Source organism: Chinchilla lanigera, unplaced genomic scaffold (genome assembly GCF_000276665.1).
Source record: "Chinchilla lanigera isolate Chin_1 unplaced genomic scaffold, ChiLan1.0 scaffold00061, whole genome shotgun sequence".
In the NCBI taxonomy this organism is placed as follows: Eukaryota; Metazoa; Chordata; class Mammalia; order Rodentia; family Chinchillidae; genus Chinchilla; species Chinchilla lanigera.
This window is the reverse complement of record NW_004955462.1, coordinates 13,817,847-13,837,998: the sequence shown is the minus strand read 5'-3', so window position 1 is coordinate 13,837,998 and position 20,152 is coordinate 13,817,847. Positions and strand designations below refer to the sequence as shown.

Sequence of the window (20,152 nt, the reverse complement as noted above, 5' to 3'; positions counted from 1 at the left end):
TTTTGGTTTTTCTCCGGTACCAGGAACCGAACTCATGACCTTGCGCTTGCCAGGCAGGCGCTTTTGCCGCTGAGCTAAATCCCCAGCCCCTGGGGCAGATATTTAATAATGACATTTAATAGGTCTTACTCTCAGTCCTTTAGTCCCAAGTTAATTTATCCAATCACCTCGCGACTCCGCCCCTTCTGGGCCCATCTCCTCCACCCCGTGGGGTTGGCTCTTCCTCCACTTCCGGCGTCTGGACCCGGGTGCAAGCGGCTTCCGGTGTCATGGCGGCCTGAGGTCCGGGGAGTCGGTGAGGCGGCTGCAGGCCCCTCCCTGCGGAGCCGCTGGTCCGGCGGGCGGGGATGTAACCGCGGGCCCTGCCAGCCTGCCCCGGGCGTCGTGTCAGCTCCCTTGTCAGCACCGTCAGCCCACACCGATGGCGGGGTCCGGCTGTGCGTGGGGCGCCGAGCCGCCGCGGTTTCTGGAGGCCTTCGGGCGGCTGTGGCAGGTACAGAGCCGCCTGGGTAGCGGCTCCTCGGCCTCGGTGTATCGGGTGCGCTGCTGCGGCACCCCTGGCTCGCCCCCAGGCGCTCTCAAGCAGTTCTTGCCTCCAGGAACCACCGGGGCTGCGGCGTCGGCCGCGGAGTACGGTTTCCGCAAAGAGAGGGCGGCGCTGGAGCAGTTGCAGGGTCACAGGAACATCGGTAATTGCCGCTGCCTCCCTCCTTGCCCAGGTCCCAATCCAAGCGTGCACTTCTTCCGCTTGCAGTCCTGTCTTTCGTCCGTTAGGCGGGAGAAAGGAGTCTGACCCCCTGCTTATCACCCGATGCAGGCCCCTTTCCCATTTACCTTTCGTTTTATTGATGCCTGCTTGAGGGACGGTGGAGTTTGTGGTCTGCTTCGACCAGTGTCCTATGTAGTAGATGCTCAGTAAGACATATTTACCGGGTCTGTTAGGAGAATGTCGCACTCATTAGCATAGAAAAATATCTTTGCTAGTGAAAAGAGGTATGTTTGCTAGATTGTCATCATTCCATGCCAGTGGAAAGTGGGAAATATTCTAGAACTGTGACATCACAGCTACCGTAATAACTTACATAGCTATCAACTAATACATTTTTAGTGTGGACTGGAAAAAAATGACTCAGTATTGCACCAGATTCTTTATGGAAGCATAAAATTTAGAAATACTTTGCTTTTGCTTTAGTAAGATTGTCTCATGACTTATATTCCGAATGTTATGCAAAGATCACTGGTGATTGATCAGTGAAAACAGTGTTACTGTCATTACACCAGCAGAGAGCTTATAATTAGTAATGGCTTTGGTTGATTAAAAGAAGCCTTTTTGGCAAGTATAATCCTTATTTAATTCGAAGAATGACCTTTTTAATAATATAGCGTTGGTAAAAAGTTGCCTAACTAGCATTGCATGTTTTTTTAAGCTTGCTAAATGGTGAATCTTTATACCCTGGATAGTGAAGAGAAAATTTCTGCATATCTCACGACTTGTTGAATCTATAAGAATAGGTTACAGTATTATTGTATAGAATGCTGTTTTGGATCAAGAAGCAAGCTTCAGTTTGTTTTTTTTAAAAAAAAGTAGTTTAATATCACAATTTTTATTTTTAATAATTTTAATTTGGCACCCTGAGTGCAGATTTACTCACCACTGATTGCTTGTCGAAGTGCAGTTTGAATCATTGTGCTTTATTTTAATATCTTTGGTAATAAGCTGTTGAAGGTTGTCTCATTTCATTAAAATAACCTAGTTGTCGGAAGAACTTGTTCAACCAAGTTACCTTTATCTAGACTACTTCAAATTTATATTGCAGTTATGTACTTGAATAGTAGTTTACTGAGTGATTTTTAAGGCATTGTAATTTTCTTTCTTTTTCTAGTGACTTTATATGGAGTCTTTACAATCCACTTCTCTCCAAATGTGCCATCACGCTGTCTGTTACTTGAACTCCTGGATGTCAGTGTTTCGGAATTGCTTTTATATTCCAGTCACCAGGGTTGTTCCATGTGGATGATACAGCATTGTGCCAGAGATGTTCTGGAGGCCCTTGCTTTTCTTCATCATGAGGGTTATGTCCATGCAGACCTCAAACCAAGAAACATACTGTGGAGTGCAGAGAATGAGTGTTTTAAACTCATTGACTTTGGACTTAGCTTCAAAGAAGGCAATCAGGTAAAAAAAAAAGAAAAAAAGTGCCTTTTCTTTTTCCTTATAGTTTAAAATCTAGTGGTCTAAACTACTTATTTTGAGAATAACAAGGACAGTTTAGTTGGAACTGAAGTATTTCTAGCTAAAACACCAAAATTCTTGGGGATGAAAGAAAATCAAAAGAATGTCAGGGCCACCACATGAAAAAAGGACATGTGTTTTGGGTCAGGAAGAAGAAACTAGTACGGCATAGAAGTTAATAAAAGCACTTAACCTACATAGAATTTTTTTTTATTCTATGAGCATTTGGTTAATTGCTGTTCCTGGTGTCTTCAGGGTTGATGCTGTATTTCATGGAAGGATGCACCTGACAGTTCTGGCATATCCTTTTCCATGTTTTATCAGCTCTTTGCAAGGCCTTTTTTTTTTTTTTTTTTTAAAGCAGCAGTGCCTAATACATAAGAAACTATTTGAAGAAGACTTCTTTATGAGTAGCGGTATAGAAAGTATATAGTCTGTCTGTGAGAACTGCCCAATTAATGAACCAAAGAATCAGGTAACCAAGAACTGAAGATTTTTGACATTTAGTTTGGCACTGTTTTATTGCATGTGTAGAGAATTAAATAGACTCTGTTGAGATAGGTGGAAAGTGCACAGCTTTTTAATTGGTTATCGTATTTATTCATTTTCTTTAGGATGTAAAGTATATTCAGACAGACGGGTATCGGGCTCCAGAAGCAGAATTGCAAAATTGCTTGGCCCAGGCTGGCCTGCAGAGTGACACAGAATGTACCTCAGCTGTTGATCTGTGGAGCCTAGGAATCATTTTACTGGAAATGTTCTCAGGAATGAAACTGAAACATACAGTCAGATCTCAGGAATGGAAGGTAAACTGCGCTAATGTTTTGCTTTGAGGTTCTTAAGAATATTCAGTTTGTAATGATTTTTATTAGGGAATCCAATTGTATCCTTTTCTTCAACTCCTCTTTATATATTTATGGCAGCTTAACTACTACTGCTTACTCTTGTGGTTATGCATATGCTAATAAGCATTACATTTTCACTGTTCTTCACTGGGGTTCTGGTGTGTTGTGTTTGATAAAGTACTTAAATGAGTGCATTTTCTTGAAGAAGCAAAGTGATTTCTTTGTTTAGTAATTTAGCTACATTAGTTTCTAAGGTATTACTAATAGAACCATAGATTAAAAGGTAATCTGTACATAATGCTTAATGCTTTATAGTTAAAAACTAATTTAATGTACAGTGTAATTAAGTTCTTCCAACTATTCTGTGAGGATAGAGTGGATATTGCTTATTTTTGTTTAATAAATGAAAAGCTTAGTTGGGTTTGGTGACGCACTCCTGTAATCCACCACTCTGGGAGGGTAGAGTAGGAGGATTGCATGTTAAAGCCCAGTCTGGGCAATTTAGTAAATTAATGAGATACATTGTTTCTGTGGGAACATAAATTCTCAGTTCTAACCCTCTGACATTTGAGTGAAATTATATGTTTACAATAACGTTAAGAATTGTTTTCAAATACTGTGGTGCTTCAATATTGTCATACCAGTATTCTTTAGCCTTGGTTTGACAAACAATATAATGCTCTGAGGTTATTATTGCTTTGAAATTAAATTCTTTGAAATTAAACCGGTATTTAATATGAAGTAATTCATTAAGCAATAACTATTTTTTAAGTCTCTAATACATAACATACTATATGACTACTAAAGTATAATATACAGTTTGATTTCTGTTAAAACTTACAGTTACTATGTCTGGTGTAGCAGTTCTTGGAAGGAATACTTTTAACAGCCTAATGGATATACTTAGTGCTTATTTTTGGCCAAGAAAATGTTGCCATGAGGTAAAACCAGTGTCATTCTTTATTGTTGGTACTCTAAACAGTCAAGAGGATAATCCAAATATAGATTGGTTAATTGAATTAACCTTGACTATCTGTGAACCTTGAAGACTATATTTGCTTGGCCCAGAGCTTATTAGAATTAGGTCACTCTCAAATTTGTGTGTAATGTGAAGGGTACTACATGTATTAAGAGAGTCCTGAATATAGATCTTCCTAGGTAAAACATTTTGTTTTACCAATTTCTATAAGACAGAATTACCAATTGGTATGTTTAGGGTTTATATCTTGCTTTCACCTCTTACTGTTATTATTTATGTTTTCTAAACCATGGTATATGTTCTATAAAATGAGAATAATACCTCATAACAGTATTAAGGTTAAAATATGAAATGTTGCTTAGTTTTTAGCATAGTATATGGCCCATGGTAAGAATTCAGTAAATTTAAGAGATAATGTGATAGCAGGTCATTTTGGGTTTTTTTGTTTTGTTTTGTCTTGTTTTGTACAGTACTGGGAATTGAACCCCATGAACTTCTCACTGAATTTCATCCTCAACCCTTTTCTTAGACAGGGTCTCACTAGGTCACTAATTTGCCTAGGTTGAACTTTAACTTGTGAGCCTCCTGCCTCACCTTTTCAGAGGATTACAAGCATGTGCCACCATGTCCAGCTTGTATCAGGTCTTTTACTCATGTACAGTATTCTGCATTCTGAGTTAGCATAGTACTCAAGGGAAAATGTTGTATTCCGTAAAGATTTAGAGTATGAATAACGTGACAAACAACATTTTAATACTTACTCATTTTCACAGTGATAGTTTATTTCTGTTTGAAAGTCAACTGAAGACTTACTATTAGACACTGAGTCATTTGTTACACATTCATTTTCTCACTTTGCATTAAATTGCAGTTTTTCATGGTTGCTTGGGTTAGATGTTCATGGAGTGTCAGTGCTGTCTTAGGTGCTGAGAATAGAGAAAAAAGTGTTCCTCTTCTCCAGAAACTTATGATTATGTGTAGAGTCTCCTATGTTAAGTTCATAAGCTCTCAGGAGAGCTCAGCTGTGAAATATTCTCTCGCATATTAACTACCAAACCATGCTGTGTGCCTAGTACTGTATATATACAAACTGAATTTGAATAACCTAAAGAAGGCTTTCTCTTTTTTTAAGGCAAACAGTTCTGCTATTATTGATCACATATTTGCCAGTAAAGCAGTGGTGAATGCCGCAATTCCAGCCTATCACCTAAGAGACCTTATCAAAAGGTACATTACCTGTACTGTAAACTTGCTTTTGCATACATTTACTGTGTGAAACATTTTCCTGAATGGATTTCTATTTCTGATTTGCTTGATCATTTAGAGATTTTACTCCCTTAGAAATAAGAATCTTAGTGATATCCTATCTTGGCAGGCTTGGCATGAGAAATATGACTATTCAAATAGTTTTACAAAATGTATTTTCAGAATAATGTTGTTTTGTTCGTGGTGGATATCAGATATTAAGCTCTTCCATGTAGCTGTTTATTCACTGGAAGGTGGGTGTTGGGCCGCTGTACCTTTGGCCTTTTATATCTCTGGCAATTTTACGTATCTGATGGAAAACCAGCTTTTAAAGAGGATCTTTATTCACAAAAGATCAAATTTGCTGTTGGACTATTCAAAAAAGCTTTTTTGAATAAGGTGGTTCTTAATTATATTTCAAATTATTACCCTTGAAAACTGTCTGAGAATATAGTGTTTCTAATATTTGAATAGATTCAGGTACAATAGGTATTTGTAAAATAATGAGTATGGTTATATGTATTCTCAGATACCATGCTTTTTGGGTTTCTAGCATAATGAGCTAAAAATTAATAATTACTGTGCTAGAGAAGTGTGACTCTTTTGGTTAAGTAAGAGTATTGGAAGATTGGCAGTAACTGTAAAGATACTACCTGTGTTTATGTTTTAGCATGCTTCATGATGATCCGAGCAGAAGGATTCCTGCTGAAATGGCACTGTGCAGCCCGTTCTTTAGCATTCCTTTTGGTAAGTGGTGGGAGTCTGTATTTTTTTCCTGGTCATTTGATAATCTTATAATGTACATTTCTGAGCTCTTTTGTCTGTTACGCATCAATTTATTTGGGAGAATTTACATTTAACTTATGGTATAATGAACTTTAACAGCCCCTCATATTGAAGATCTGGTGATGCTTCCTACTCCAGTGCTGAGGCTGCTGAATGTGCTGGATGATGATTATCTTGAGAATGAAGAGGAATATGAAGGTCAGTTCTTCCCAGATTTTATTTAATGTCTTTTTCTTAACTAAGTCTAGAATAGACATATCTATTCATAAGATTCTCTTATTTTCCCAATTTATAGGAAAGTTTAATAAGGATATTTTACTATATGATCTTTAAAATACTCCTTTTCATTCTTAAAGTACTTTTGATTCTCTTATACCTCGTTTTTACTAAATTAACAGAGATTAAGTTCTCTAACAATTTGTATGTCTCTAGTCTTTATATCACCTCTCTATGGTTTTATTTTTCTTTTTTAGCTTTTGTGCTTTTCACAGCTCATTAATTTGACATTTACTGAGTATTTATTATGTGTCACTGTTGGATCATTCCCTGTTTTTAATATAGTAGAGGAGACATATATGAACAGTGACAATTGTGATCTGAAAATAAGGTAATGAGGACTGCAGGAAGGAAGGGTGCTTAGCCCAGTCTTAGTGAGCAGTTAGGGCTTCTCTGTAGAGGCTCTGTCTGACCTCTGTTCATAATTAACATTACTTGGCTAAAAGATGAAGGATTGAAGTATCACACAGACGGAGAATGTGGCACATTTAGAGAACAAGAGTTAGTATGACTGCCTTAAGATATTTGTAGGAAAGCAGTTGATTAAAGCTAAAGATGTAGCCCAAATACGGATATCTGACAGACTTGGTTGCTATGTTTTGAGAATTTGGATATTCAAGAGATAATAACACTGGAATAGTCCGCAATACGTATTTATTTTAGGAAGAAAGGAAGTGCTAGTTAAAATCAAACCACAGTATCTTTTTGTTACCTATCACAAGGACTTGACCCAGTGATGCCATTTCTGAACTGTTAACTGAGAAGTAGAAGTATGTGCTGGTTTACCCATTGTGATATTGTTTATGTCAAAAGGTTTAGAAATACTTTAGTTACTGTCAATAGGGGACCTGCTAGATAATTTACTGAACATTTGTGAAGTAAAGTACTTACACAATCATAAAAACAAATGAGAACATTTCATTTAATAATATTGAAAGCTCTGAAAAATATTATTTAATAAATCAAAACCAGGATTAAAATTCTTCCTTAAAGTGTGTAAAAACATATTTGCTTGTATATACTGATAATATTTAAGATAGCATACAGAAGAAACTGATGTCTTCAAGAGGAGGAATGGAATGGTAGTTGGGAAGGTTTGAGGAAACCCAAAGACTTTTTAATTTTTAATTATTTGAATATCACTTATGTGAAACACTAAAGTAAAAGGAAAATTACTAAATGCATTGAATTTATATTAAGCTTTATTTTTAAAAATATAGAAAATGTTCAGTTGTATATTGTGAGGTTAATAATATCCCTTAGTTTTTATGAACTGATCATGTCTGCAATCAGAATGCAATGGAATGATTTCAGGGCTCTGGGCGGATCAAAGCCCTCTCACATAATTCTTTATTCTCTCGGGGCTAAGACCAAGACCTTCTCTGGGTTGCCCATATTTATTTGGTTATCAGAAGAAGGGAAGGGTGTACTTAAGAAGGGCAGAACCCTTCAAGGACTTCTCTAAGTATGTTAATCCACTGAAGAATGAGATGTCTGAGGCTATAGTCTTTATCTGGAGATCTGATCCAGGTGTCCTTGGCTGTGATCTTGTCTTATGCTTTGAGGCTTTCTGGCTTCATCCACCACTATATTTTTAGTAGGGATTAGTGACTCACAGAGGTTCACTTACTATCAGTCCCCATTTCCAGATAAGGAGCCTAGACCTTGGACAGATTCACAAGTGAACATGAAAAGCCAATTGATTAATTTAAGTCCTGCTCAGGTCTGCTTTGTAGTGGTCTCCATCAGTATATCACTGAATCTTGATGATTTAAAAATCTCAAATAATGAGTATTACTCTAATATATTGCAGTATTACATTAACATGATTTCTCCAATATGTTTTAATCACTAGATGTTGTAGAAGATGTAAAAGAAGAGTGTCAAAAATATGGACCAGTAGTATCTCTGCTTGTTCCAAAGGAGAATCCTGGCAGAGGACAAGTGAGTCAGTGGATTCATAATTGTAGAATTATTCAGAGATTAAAATTCTGTGTTAAATATATTCTGTGGAAAGATGTACACAAAAATTTTGTTAAGAAATCAGGTTATACATTATGGATTTTTTTTTTTTGGTGTTTTTTACTTTTTTCTAAAAGTTCTATCATATACTTGCTTTTTTAAATCAGGCTTTTAAAAAAAGTATTAATCTATATTTGAGCTATTGTAAACAGTGACAGCAACTGTACTGTATTCTTATTTAGATCAAGTTCTTACAGAGAAGTATTTGGTTCAGTTTTGTCCTATTTAAGTAAAATTAAGACAGTTGGGTTAGATTCTAGTTGCAGTACTTTAAAGAGGTCAAGGATGCTGGATGGAGAATCCTAGAACCTAGAGTTCTAGTATGATTATTTTGATGAGCCTCACGTTCTTCATCTAAAAAAATATATGAGCTAAAACTGATCAATGTTTTTATAAGAAACTACAATTTTATATTATAAATTAAAGAATATGTTAAGAAAATCTTTATCTGTACTTTAATTTTTAGAGAAACAGAATATCACTTTACTTTATCTCAGAATTTCTCAATCTTGTCACTATTGGAATTTGAGCCTGGTAATTCTTTGTTGAAGGAGCTGTCCTATATATTATAGGATGTTTAGTAAATGCATCCTCAGCCTCTGCCCACTAGATATTCCTTCACCTCCAGTTGGTAAACCAAAAATTTCTCTAGGTGCTGCCAGATGTCCGTATGAGGGACAGTAGTAGAATCACCACTGATTGTGGAGTATTTTATTTTATACATTCAATGTATGAAAAATCTTGGCAACTGAAAAAATAAATTTCATTCTAGTCTTAGTGAAAAGTTACTGCTAATGTAATAATACCATTTACCTCATTCATTGTCAAGAATGTGCCAAATTTATCCTTGATGTTTAGTGTTTTAACCAGTGCTTATTGTGGTTCTATTATGTTCTAGACACTTGGCATGTAAGAGCAGTCAGAACACTGAAAAAGTGCGAAGGGGAAAAAGTAGATTGAGGAAGTGACTTAAAAAGTGTTGGGGTAGAATGTATTGCTCTTTTCCATCATTTGATAGCAAAGGGAATACTAAGAAGTTTACATTCTGGTCAAGATTTGAATGGAATAATGAAGTGAATTACAAGCAAAGGAAACCACAAGTTCTAAGTCCTTGAGAATGCCAGGCAGATTTAAGGAGAAGAGTGTGGCTACAGCAGATAAGAGTAAAGAGCTCAGGGAGTATAAGGGGCAAAGCAAGTAGAGTGAGAAAACATTGGCTATTACTGTAAATAAAAACAGGTATGGGAAGATTTTCAAGTTAAAGTTAAACGTGATCTGACTCAATATTAACCTCGGTGGTCAAAATGAAATAGAAGGCACAACAGAGAAACAGGAGTGATATTTCTAGCTGTAAGATGACATTAAAAATATGTCTTGATATTGTCAATCTGAGGAAATTTGCTGTGTTGAGAAAATTTTTTTTACTGATACAGTATTTAAAGGAAACTGGAAACAGTTTTTCCTAAACTCTTAGACCCATAGATTTAGTTTAGTCTGTTGAAAATATCTCTTACTTAGTTGATAAAGCCAGTCTTTCAATTTAGCTTTTCAGTTAAAAGAAACATGATTATTAAAGGAATATTACAAAAATCACTGGAAAATAAATTATGGATGCATCTTATAATTACAAAAACTAGTAAAGCTTAAAATGTAAAATAGTAAAGCTTACAATTAATATAATCATTTCATAATAAACAGGATGCTTTTCTTATTTAGGGTGAAACAATATAATATGTAAGGTTGTCTGTGAAGGAGGAAGAATGTGTAAAGTATGGTGTTCCTCCCCTAAATGCATGTCTCATTGAACTTTGGTGTACAGATTTGGAGTAATTAAGAATCAGGGAAAAAGTCAGAAATAGACTCATTTTCATTAGATACTATGTTTTAAATTTCCTTTAGTATGTAATGAAAAAGCAAATATTGCTTAAGATCAGTCCTGTAGCCAAGTATACTTTTATTTTGTAAAAAAATTATTTTAGGGCTGGGGATATAGCTCAGTGGCACAGCACCTGCCTGGAAAGCACAAAGTCCTGAGTTTGATTCCCAGTACCCCCCAAAAAATTATTTTAAAGATTAAGGAAAGAGAATTAATTAATATATTTCATGACAGTTTTGATAATACAGATTTTTAACTGTCTTATATGAAATATACCTACTCTGAAAGCAGTCACATACAGTTTTATATTTTCATCATTTACACTTAAATAACTAGACTATACTGTCTTGGCCATTTGGAAGAGCATTTATTTCCAGTTAGTGGCACATTTTAGGATGGGTTTGTTTTTTGTTTTTTTTTTTTAAAGAGTAAAAGAAGGATAATATAGTAATGGGGAGCTTACTGAATTACAGACAGAGGGGTAGAAAATTATCAATGGTTGTTGTTTTACATATTGTTATCTACAACATAGTTTCTCAGGAAAACAAATAGACAACTAATAGTGAGTTACAGACAGAAGTGGTAGGTTTTCATCAATGGTTATTGTATTTGGTATCTTCAAAGTGGTTTCTAAAGAAAATAAATAGAGCTATACATGAGTGACCAATTGAATGTTCATTGACTGTTCTCAATGGTTGTTATAGGAAACACATAGTAATAAACGTACATCCATTTATGAAATAGCATAGGAACAATACAAACATTATAGAGTTATGGACAGATTCGTAGGAAAATATCAATGGCTTCTGTAATACATGGTGGTATCTTCAAAGTGGTTTCTCAGGAAGAGAGAGATACGCTAGAAAGATCTAACAAGTAGTTACAGCCTAAGGGTTGTGAAAAATAGGGTATTACCTCCTCACCAGTGACTCTTTTCACTAGAAGGGTTTAGGATGGGTTTTAAGAATAGATGACAGATGCTACTTATCTTTATACATGTGTAAAAGGAAGTTTTTCACATGAGATGATCTTGGCTTTGTTTTTAAGAGCCGCAAAAAGTGATGGAATGGAAGAGGCAGAATCTGCTCCACCCATCCAGTTTTCAGTATACTGTATATGAATTCAGAAAGCCTTGTCATGGGCCAAAATACTCTAAGTCTAATATCCTTTATCATGCTCAGCAGCAATACTTGCCTAAGACAGAGAATGACCAGTCATTGGCAGGGGATGGGACTTTATTTATCAATAAAGGAGAATTTCATAAAAATAGGTTACTGTATTAGAAATTTTATCTTCTTATAGCCTGGGAAGTTTGTATACCCTGAAATAATTTTTTTTCAAGCTAGAGAACTGGAAAATTAAAAAGGATAATTTTCCCAAACTTGTAGGTAGGTTGATTTTAGGAAAAATGGATGAAGGATACACTTGAGGAAGGAGGGGAAGTTTTTGTCACATTCACCAGTTTATAGGGTAACTGGGAGGAAGTCTTTCCTGAACTTTTAAGTCAGTAAAAAGAACTTGTAAATTATTGTGTTGTATCCTTTCTGTACCTCAGGTTAGAATTGAGAAGCTCTGGAAAAGGAAACTGCCTAAGTTTGAACTTCTTCCTTACTACTAGTTATGGTTTATAGTTGCTCCAGATATTTTAATAATTTCAAATGGGGTTTTGACCAATACTTTTTCCTTGGTCAAATTCAAAAAGAGTTGCTTATCTTTGAGTCACTGCTGAAATGGAATTGCTCTTTGCACTATTCAGAATTACTTCAGCAGTGTAGTGCTGTTAATCATTTCATATGTTTCTTAATGACAGGACATATTCTGAGAAGTTTTTCCAGGTCCATTGTAATCTTACGGGACTTGTGTCTTATACTGTCCATCATTGGCCAGTATACTGTTGTTCATTGCATGACTGCATGTACATTAAATTTGGCAAAGTGCTGATGTTGGTGGAAATGAAATGACTGTTTTTTTCTGTTCTTTTTCAGGTCTTTGTTGAGTATGCAAATGCTGGTGATTCCAAAGCTGCTCAGAAATTACTGACTGGAAGGATGTTTGATGGGAAGTTTGTTGTGGCTACATTCTACCCATTGAGTGCCTACAAGAGGGGATATCTGTATCAAACCTTGCTTTAATTGGTAACCTAAGGACTATTTCTTGTTTCTCCTCTTCCATTTCCTGGATCATTGTATTCTACATCTGAAAGCAGGAGTACCCTTGTACCATTTTAAAGGGTACTTTGTACATTTATTTAATCCTACAAATGTGCAGTCATTGCCCTAGCAATGTTGCATTACAGACATTTGGCACCGAGTAGGACAAGACCTCTCTGCTATACATTGAGGGGTTGTAGAGCATCCATGTGGGCAACCTTGTTTCGTGCAGTAGGGCAGGTGCTGCTCTTCCGTGTGTAACCTCCAAAGACATTATTATTTCATGTGATCATGAAGCAAAGATGAATAATATGTCATAGTGAATATTATTAACAAATTTAAGGTTGGTGACATCAATTACAGATTATTCCCTTTTGTTGTCAGGTGGTTATTATTGTTGAAATCCATAACTGGCACTGGATGCTCTCAGTAATATTAAGTAATTGTCAAGCAGCAGTTACCTACTGTGTTCTTAACACTGAGTTGTGAATTTTTTTAAAGGAGTACTGTAGTACCTAATATTCCTTTAAAGAAACTGCAGTGAGCCTATCTGCATTTTTAAATTATTATTAAGGCTTTTAAAGTAGAAAGCTGATGCTTGATCTTGCACAATTTTTATGTCTAGTATGTTTGCTTGAGTGAGTGTGCAGGTTGAAAGATTAGAGAAAATTTGAGTCAGTGTACTTTATAATGCGAATCTTGTGAGCCAATACAGTCTATACCCATCTCTTCCTTCCCTGTTTCACACCTGTAAGATTGAAGATATATGTATTTTGAGAGTTGATGTGTCTAATAGAATGTAAATGATGAAACAGTTCATTCCTGAGAGCCTCCGAACAAACTGGAGAAGAGACCAGGGTTACACTGAAACTCTTCAAGTGGTTGGAACAAAGAAGCAGTTTTGGTACATGTAAATGATCCCATTCTTCAGTCTACTTTAGGACCTGGATTGGCTCATCTTTTTGTACTGAATCTTCTATGATAATTATAAAATTTCTCAAGATGTGCTTCTACCTATTATGATAGAAAATTGAGATAGATTAAAAAAGTAGTTGTACATTGAAGGGGAAAGAAATAGGGCAAAGAGTATCATCAAGGATCCTTGTTTTCTTCTTTGCTGTCTCTTGTGCCTCTCCCTCACCTGCCTTTCCCCTTCCCCTATTCTCTGCCTCTGTCCTTAGCTGAAGAGAAGCCAGAGGAACAGCATCCCAAGTGGTCTAGCTTTTGACTGTATGGAAGTAAAGAAAGGTGTAGATATAATAAGGTAGAAGTAGAAAGAAAAAAAAACTCAGTTCTTAAAAGGATTCCTAGCAATCCAATGCGTCTGAGTAGAGAATGCCAGTATGCATGAATTTGTGGATGCAGGTTGATTACATGGTTTTAAGAATTCTTAGTATGAATCCTCACCATATAGTAGATTGTTTTTAAAGTTATAAAAGCAAGAAATCTTTATAAAGCACTGATTATACAAAAAGACAAGTTATATATATGTTATGAATTTTTTTTCCTATTTCTTTACCTGAATGAAATTATTTATTTTTTCCTAAGGAAAAAGTCTTTTATATCTTTTCCTGCTGGAGCCTCCTCATAGTCTTTGTGTGTGCCATGCAGATTACTGAGAGCCTGATTAGAATTTGCATGTTCAAACAATCACTGTTTTGACATTTTAGTTATTATAATAATCAGAATTGTTTAGGACTCTCCCTTAATATTTATTATGAAGCCAAATTTGGTATAAGGAGGCTGATTTACGAATTACCAAAGGGCCTTTAGCATGGTCCCCAGTATGTGCCCTTAGAAAGAAAAACTGTTATTTTTTATTTTGCCCTTTGAAGGGTTGGTTGGTTACTGGTTAAATCAGAATTCAAGAGAGTAGAACCAATATTTTGAAGACCTAATCTTTCCATAAATATTTATATTGGTAACTGCATTTGTGGTAATTAGAAATAGCAGATTCTTATATACCTACTGATAAACACAAAATAAAGGTGAATTTTTTTAAGGGCAAGAATTTGAGGTTAGCACATGTATTTCTTCTCCTGACTGATAGGGAAAAGAGAGAGAAGCCCTTGAAAATAAACTGCAGGTAGGCTTCTGAGCTTAGTCATGCAGTATGCTGCTAACATTGATGCTGCACTTCCCAGCATTCTTTGATCATCATCTTCTTGCAGATGTATTCATACATATATGTAGTGTGTAACACTGTAGAATTTTATTACAGAAGATACTAACTAGATTGTAAGGGAGCTGAGGGAGAACTGATGAGCCTGAGTAACCATGATGGAGTTAAATATTTTATATTAAAGCCACAAAATTGAAAAAAGATGCCTATGATTTAAATTGTCATTTTATAGCTTTTATCCCATTCTACCAAAGATGACATCTGCAGGTTCTTCCTCCTTTTTGTTATTATCAGAAGTTTAATTTTAATGTCTTTCTTAAACTGGAGCCAAATATTATTAAAGATGCAGTTTTTATGATTCTTCTAGGATGGAATATTTACACAGGAATTTTGATTCCTTGAAATTACTGAAAAACTAGAGATTTTCTTGAGAGGCAGGGTAAAGAGGTGAGGGTTCATATCACTTAACTCCAACCATTTGGGGCAAATTTTATCTCAGGTAGTTTATTTTTCCCTAAATTATTATCTGTGCTTTCTTCCCAATTTCTTCCTTATTGTTCCATGGTATTGCCATGGTGTATTCTGCCCCAGAAAAGGCATATAAAATGATTATAGGAAATTTGGTTTCTTTAGAAACATGTCTTGAAGTAGACGTGAGCTAGCTACTATCAGAATTATAGTGCTGTATTTAGAAAAGAACAAGAAGAGTGAAACAGCTCATTAAAGATAGCATTAGCTTAAAGTAAGTACAGTACTGGCTACATTTTAAAGAAATTGAAATAGATTGTCCTCTTGCAAGAAGAGATCTTCATTTAGTACCCCTGGGTATCTTCCTTGTTGTTGGTCTTGGCCAGCAGCACAGTAGCTGTCTTCAAAGTAATTCCTTTTCTGCTATCTTGAGCCAAAATTATGGCTTCCTCTAGGACGAAATCCATACATATAGTCGTACTCAAACTTTTCTGTTTTGAGAGAAGTATGGCTACTTTTTTGGTACTGCCACTGCTAAGGAGTGCTGAGATACGTTAACCAGCTGGTGATAGTGCTGCCATGTAGAGGAAGTTGAAAAAAACCTGGGTGTAATATTTATTTCTATCTTATTACACTGGACTTTTCCCCCAGTAAGGGCATCAGTTTTCTGGAATAAATGAAAGGCAGAGGTAGAGCAGTCATCAGGTTCTGTTTCTTGGCTCTTTTGAGTTCATTATTTTTTATGATGCAATGAAAATCAGCCCCATAGTGACTGATAGTAATTAGAACAATGGTTACTGGACAAGGGAGCTAAGGAGACATTCCGTAAGATACCAGACTCTCATACAAGGGTATATGTAGGTGGCTTTATTCAGATTAGGGCACAGATGGAATCACATGATGACCTTTAGTCTGGTGGATGTGTAGATAAAAATTTGAGCAAGTGCCTTGTTTTTCCTGGAAAATATTAAAACTTATTTGGGAGAAACCTTCCCAGATGATGATTAATTGCACCTCTGCCTTTTTCTTGGAACAACTATTGGATTGAGTCACATAAGATAAAAGTCCAAAATTTCCTTAGTGATTTTTTTTGAATGTGTAAAACTGTTCATATTTGATTTTATTCCAGTATAATGGAAGAGCCACTTATTAGGCAGAATATAATTCTGTGGATCTAGTTCCAGTTCTGATGTCAGGTTCCTTCCTCATATCTTACTCCTATAGTTCTGTAGTAGCATTTATTTGTTAAGTTTAATCACGTACAGACCATTGCTTGGTAACAGCTCAAAAGAATTTCATTTCTTCTTAAGGTGCTCAGTAAATCACCTTTATTTTGAGATAAGGCATCTTTCAAGTTACCACCCACAGTATCACTTAACTAGTTTTCTCAGTGATATGCACATGTTAAGTTGCCATCATTTGGAGCTCCTCTGAGCCTCCTGTGGTATATTTAGTTTTTACATGGTTAATTAGGAACATGGACATTTTACTTTTTAGAGTACCCAGAATTTTAAAAGATTTGATGTTGTTTCAGTTTAGCTTCTTTACCTGATACCATATACAGGATATCATGTTTATAATTCTGGGCACTTTCCCCCTACTTTATGTTTTTCATTGTTATTTAAATTTTATGCTTACCAGTGACATGCAGTTGACAAATATTATGGATGTTTAAGGAGGTTAATAATTTTAACTATTTTTGCTGTAGTTTTATAGGATAAACAACTGTAAAAATTTATCTATAAACCAGAGAGCATTTAGGAAATTTTATATTTTATAGGTGGTTATTAGGGTGATCTTCAGGATATGATACAGAGTTTACACAAACTTTGTTCTCTTGGTATGAAGTTTGTATTCATTTTCCTATCACTCAGCACTTTTGTTCTTTGTACTGCTTATGGTGATTATTTTAAATTTGCTTTATTTGTGCTTTGCAGAGAATTACAATCATGGCAGTTATACTTCTGGTACCATAAATAGTGAAATTCATGGGAAAACTATCCAACAGTTGCCTCAGTATTATTTCCCACTAAATTGGCTAGCTGCCACGATAACCTGAAAAATATTGATGGCTCAATTGAAAGCCATTTATGTTTTATGGACTAAGTTCATAGTATTGTAATTTAAAGGCAAAGAGAAGCATCCTTACTTGCCTTATATGACCATTAATTTTTGTTTCACAGAAGAGAACTAATTTTGTTAAACTATTTTGTATACTGACAATGGCACATTCTGGGGGAAAAAAATTGAATGGTTCATTTTATTTTTTGCTGCTTTTTGGAAAACCCTTATAGTAAAAATCAGAACTCCTTGCTACCATCAGGTATTGATTGTCGATGAGAATTATTTGTGGCCACTTTTTTTTTAAATCCCAAGTTGAACTCTCCTTCCTGTTGTAGGTTACGTACCCTTAGTAATATTCATGCTATCAGGACATGAGTGTAAAGAAAGCAAATGTATTGAGGTATTCTGAAATCATGCATGTATGGACTCAAAATCTCTTCAGTCATTTGAAATATCTATAGCTGTTTTACTTTATTGGCATGGGTTTTCAAAAGACTGCTAAGTTTAATGATGAGCAGAAAGATTGGGGATGAGAAGAAAATGGCTCCCTTATTGACATTAGTAATCTTCCACGTGGCTAATGGTTTTAAAATGTTTATTTTTGAAGCTGCAGATTTCATACCTGTAGTATAGAAACATTGCCTTTCCTACACATTCCTTATTATTTCCCAGAAAATTGTTGTAAGAGTTTATAAAACCAGATTAAATATCCATATTTGATTTATCCAACTTTTAAGAGTAAATATTTGAATTCCAGCTTTTGTATATTTGGTGTTCATTGCCATTCATGTACATCAAGGATCAGAAAGAAACTGGAGGTTAACCATGTTTCCCTTTGCACGTTGGGTGCAGTGGGTGGCATTAGTATGCACTAGCTACAAAGTTACTGCACCTTATGGAACTAAGTAGGGTTTATTTATTGTAATAAAAAGTTAAACTGCACTTCTATATATTACTTACTTTGCAGAGTGTAAAGCCACATCTTTTCCAGCAGGATTTACTCTGTCATTCTTAGCTCTTTTTTGAAAAATCTTAAATCATGTAACATTCCTTAATATCCTCTTAACAATGTCAAATCTGGGGTAGAAGGGATTTTTCCCTCCAAAAGGGCTTCAGTTTTGCTATGTTTTAGTCACTTAGAAATCCAGTTATGATCAATAAATTCTAAGTTTATGGCCTCTTGTGTCAGCACTGAAGTGGTGGGTTACAGTATTGAAACCTACTACTCTTTTCCCTTACGAATATGTAATTGTTGTGCTTTTGATAAGAAGGTTTGGTTAGGAAAAAAAATGTGAAAGGTCACTTAAACCAAAGCCAGTTATAAGGAGTATTTTCTCCTGTTGGTTTACCTTCACCTCAGAATTATAAGAACATCACAATACACAGTGAATAGTTGTCTATAACATTTCTACCAGTTGTTTCAATTGGTCTTGGCATTTCTTGGCACTATGGTTCTATGTTCTTTGTGATGTCTTATTGTTTGTGAGGGTTTTTTTTTTTTTAATACCTAAGTGGGACTGTAAGTGTAGATATGCGTCAGTACCAAGAAGTTCTGTTTTCAAATCTCTAAATTTCTGTTTTTCAACTTGTTTTTTTCTTGCTGAGTAGCAAAGGACTTATATTTTTCACTTTCCTATATATCTAAAAGTATGAACACTGCGTTTCAATGGACTGTATTGTGTACTTTTTGCTGAGAACTTTTTTCTGTAAACACAATTGCCTTGTTCAGTTTTGTTGTAAACTGATTTATCATAAGATGCACTGTTGATATGCTTTCTGATGTGTGTTTGATAAGAGTGATAAAATAAAACTTAAAAATAAAGAAATTGCCTTTTATGTATTTCTATACTTACTATAAGTATTCAAGTTCAGATAATAGGGAGATACATTTATGATTTAATTGTTACCAAAATCATCATTGAAAAGATTTTTGTAGTTTCATCTGTTTCTGAAGAACATGATTTTTTACTTATGGAAAAAGTGAATCAAATTGATAATATTGAAATAAAAATTTTCACTTTGGATAAATATCCCAGATGTTGCAGAAATAGTCTGGACTAGTGAAATTCACAGTCGGGACTTGTGATCTCATCTTGGCTTTTTTTTTTTAATCAAAATCTTGGCTTGGGGGCTGGGGATTTAGCTCAGTGGCACAGCACTTGCCTGGCAAGCGCGAGGTCCTGAGTTTGATTCCTGGTACCGGAAAAAAAAACAAAACAAACAAACAAATAAAATCTTGGCTTTAATCAAGTGACTTAATTTTGACAGTATTTGTGTTTTGAAGACCAAATGAGATGGTAGGTACAATAGTAATAATAAACAGGTATCAGGTATGGAGTATCGATGAGGTGAATGGATATTATTTTTCATAGTTATGTCATGTTTAATGTTTCCTTTTCACATACAGGAAGTGAGACTCAACATTTCATAAAGCTTGCGGTACACTGGCATCCAGATGATGAATTCTAGATTAAGACATTGTTAGAATGGATATGCTAAGAGACTGGTTTCAGAGCTCAGCCTAGAGACTAGGAGTGTTTAAATAAGCAGTTTTTATACTCTAGCATATAACAATTAGCTGGGAGGGCTTGGTGGAATACAAATTGCTGTGCCCCAGCTCTAGAGTTCCTGACTGTAGTTCTTTGTGAGGTCTGAATGTTAGGTTGCGGCGAGTCTGAATACCACAGTTTGGCACTTGTCTAAATTCAGGATAGGTTGTGGGACTGAAATGCAGATGCAGGTCTAGTTAGAGAACTATTTGGGAATCATTCTCAGTCTTTCTCCCTGATAGTTGCATTTGTAACTATCTGAACATTATTTTCCACCAGATGCTGTACTAAATGCTTTTATACATTATCTTCTACCACCATCACATATAATTTTCACAAGCCTCTGAGGAAGATAACTAGTATTCACTCCCTTTTACAGTTGAGGAAATGGATGTTCAAATTAGCTCAATTCGTATGATTTGCACGGTGAGTAATGAATGTCTAGCTCTGTAGTTGTACTTTTTTTACCCCTATGCTAGAGTCAATCCAGAAATTCCTTTTAGCTCTGTCTTCTCTTTTTTTCCTCTGATACTACTT

At 35.4% G+C, this 20,152-nt stretch overlaps 1 protein-coding gene across 1 annotated transcript; it reads left to right on the top strand.

The window, feature by feature from the left end:
* Nucleotides 1-319: 319 nt before the first annotated feature.
* On the top strand, nucleotides 320-18,892 carry Uhmk1 (U2AF homology motif (UHM) kinase 1). The gene is made up of 8 exons (XM_005398274.2): nucleotides 320-689; nucleotides 1,884-2,176; nucleotides 2,848-3,039; nucleotides 5,190-5,284; nucleotides 5,973-6,049; nucleotides 6,188-6,286; nucleotides 8,220-8,308; nucleotides 12,248-18,892. The coding sequence occupies exons 1-8, from the start codon at nucleotides 422-424 to the stop codon at nucleotides 12,392-12,394; spliced, it is 1,260 nt and encodes a 419-aa protein (XP_005398331.1). The 5' UTR covers nucleotides 320-421; the 3' UTR covers nucleotides 12,395-18,892.
* Nucleotides 18,893-20,152: the final 1,260 nt, after the last annotated feature.

Bases quoted from the DNA above. Each gene is read 5' to 3' on its own strand.
- Uhmk1 (XM_005398274.2), top strand. From the start codon at position 422: ATGGCGGGGTCCGGCTGTGCGTGGGGCGCCGAGCCGCCGCGGTTTCTG. The intron at 3,040-5,189 runs GTAAACTGCGCT...TCTTTTTTTAAG, and splicing joins TCAGATCTCAGGAATGGAAG to GCAAACAGTTCTGCTATTAT. The intron at 6,287-8,219 runs GTCAGTTCTTCC...TTTAATCACTAG, and splicing joins GAATGAAGAGGAATATGAAG to ATGTTGTAGAAGATGTAAAA.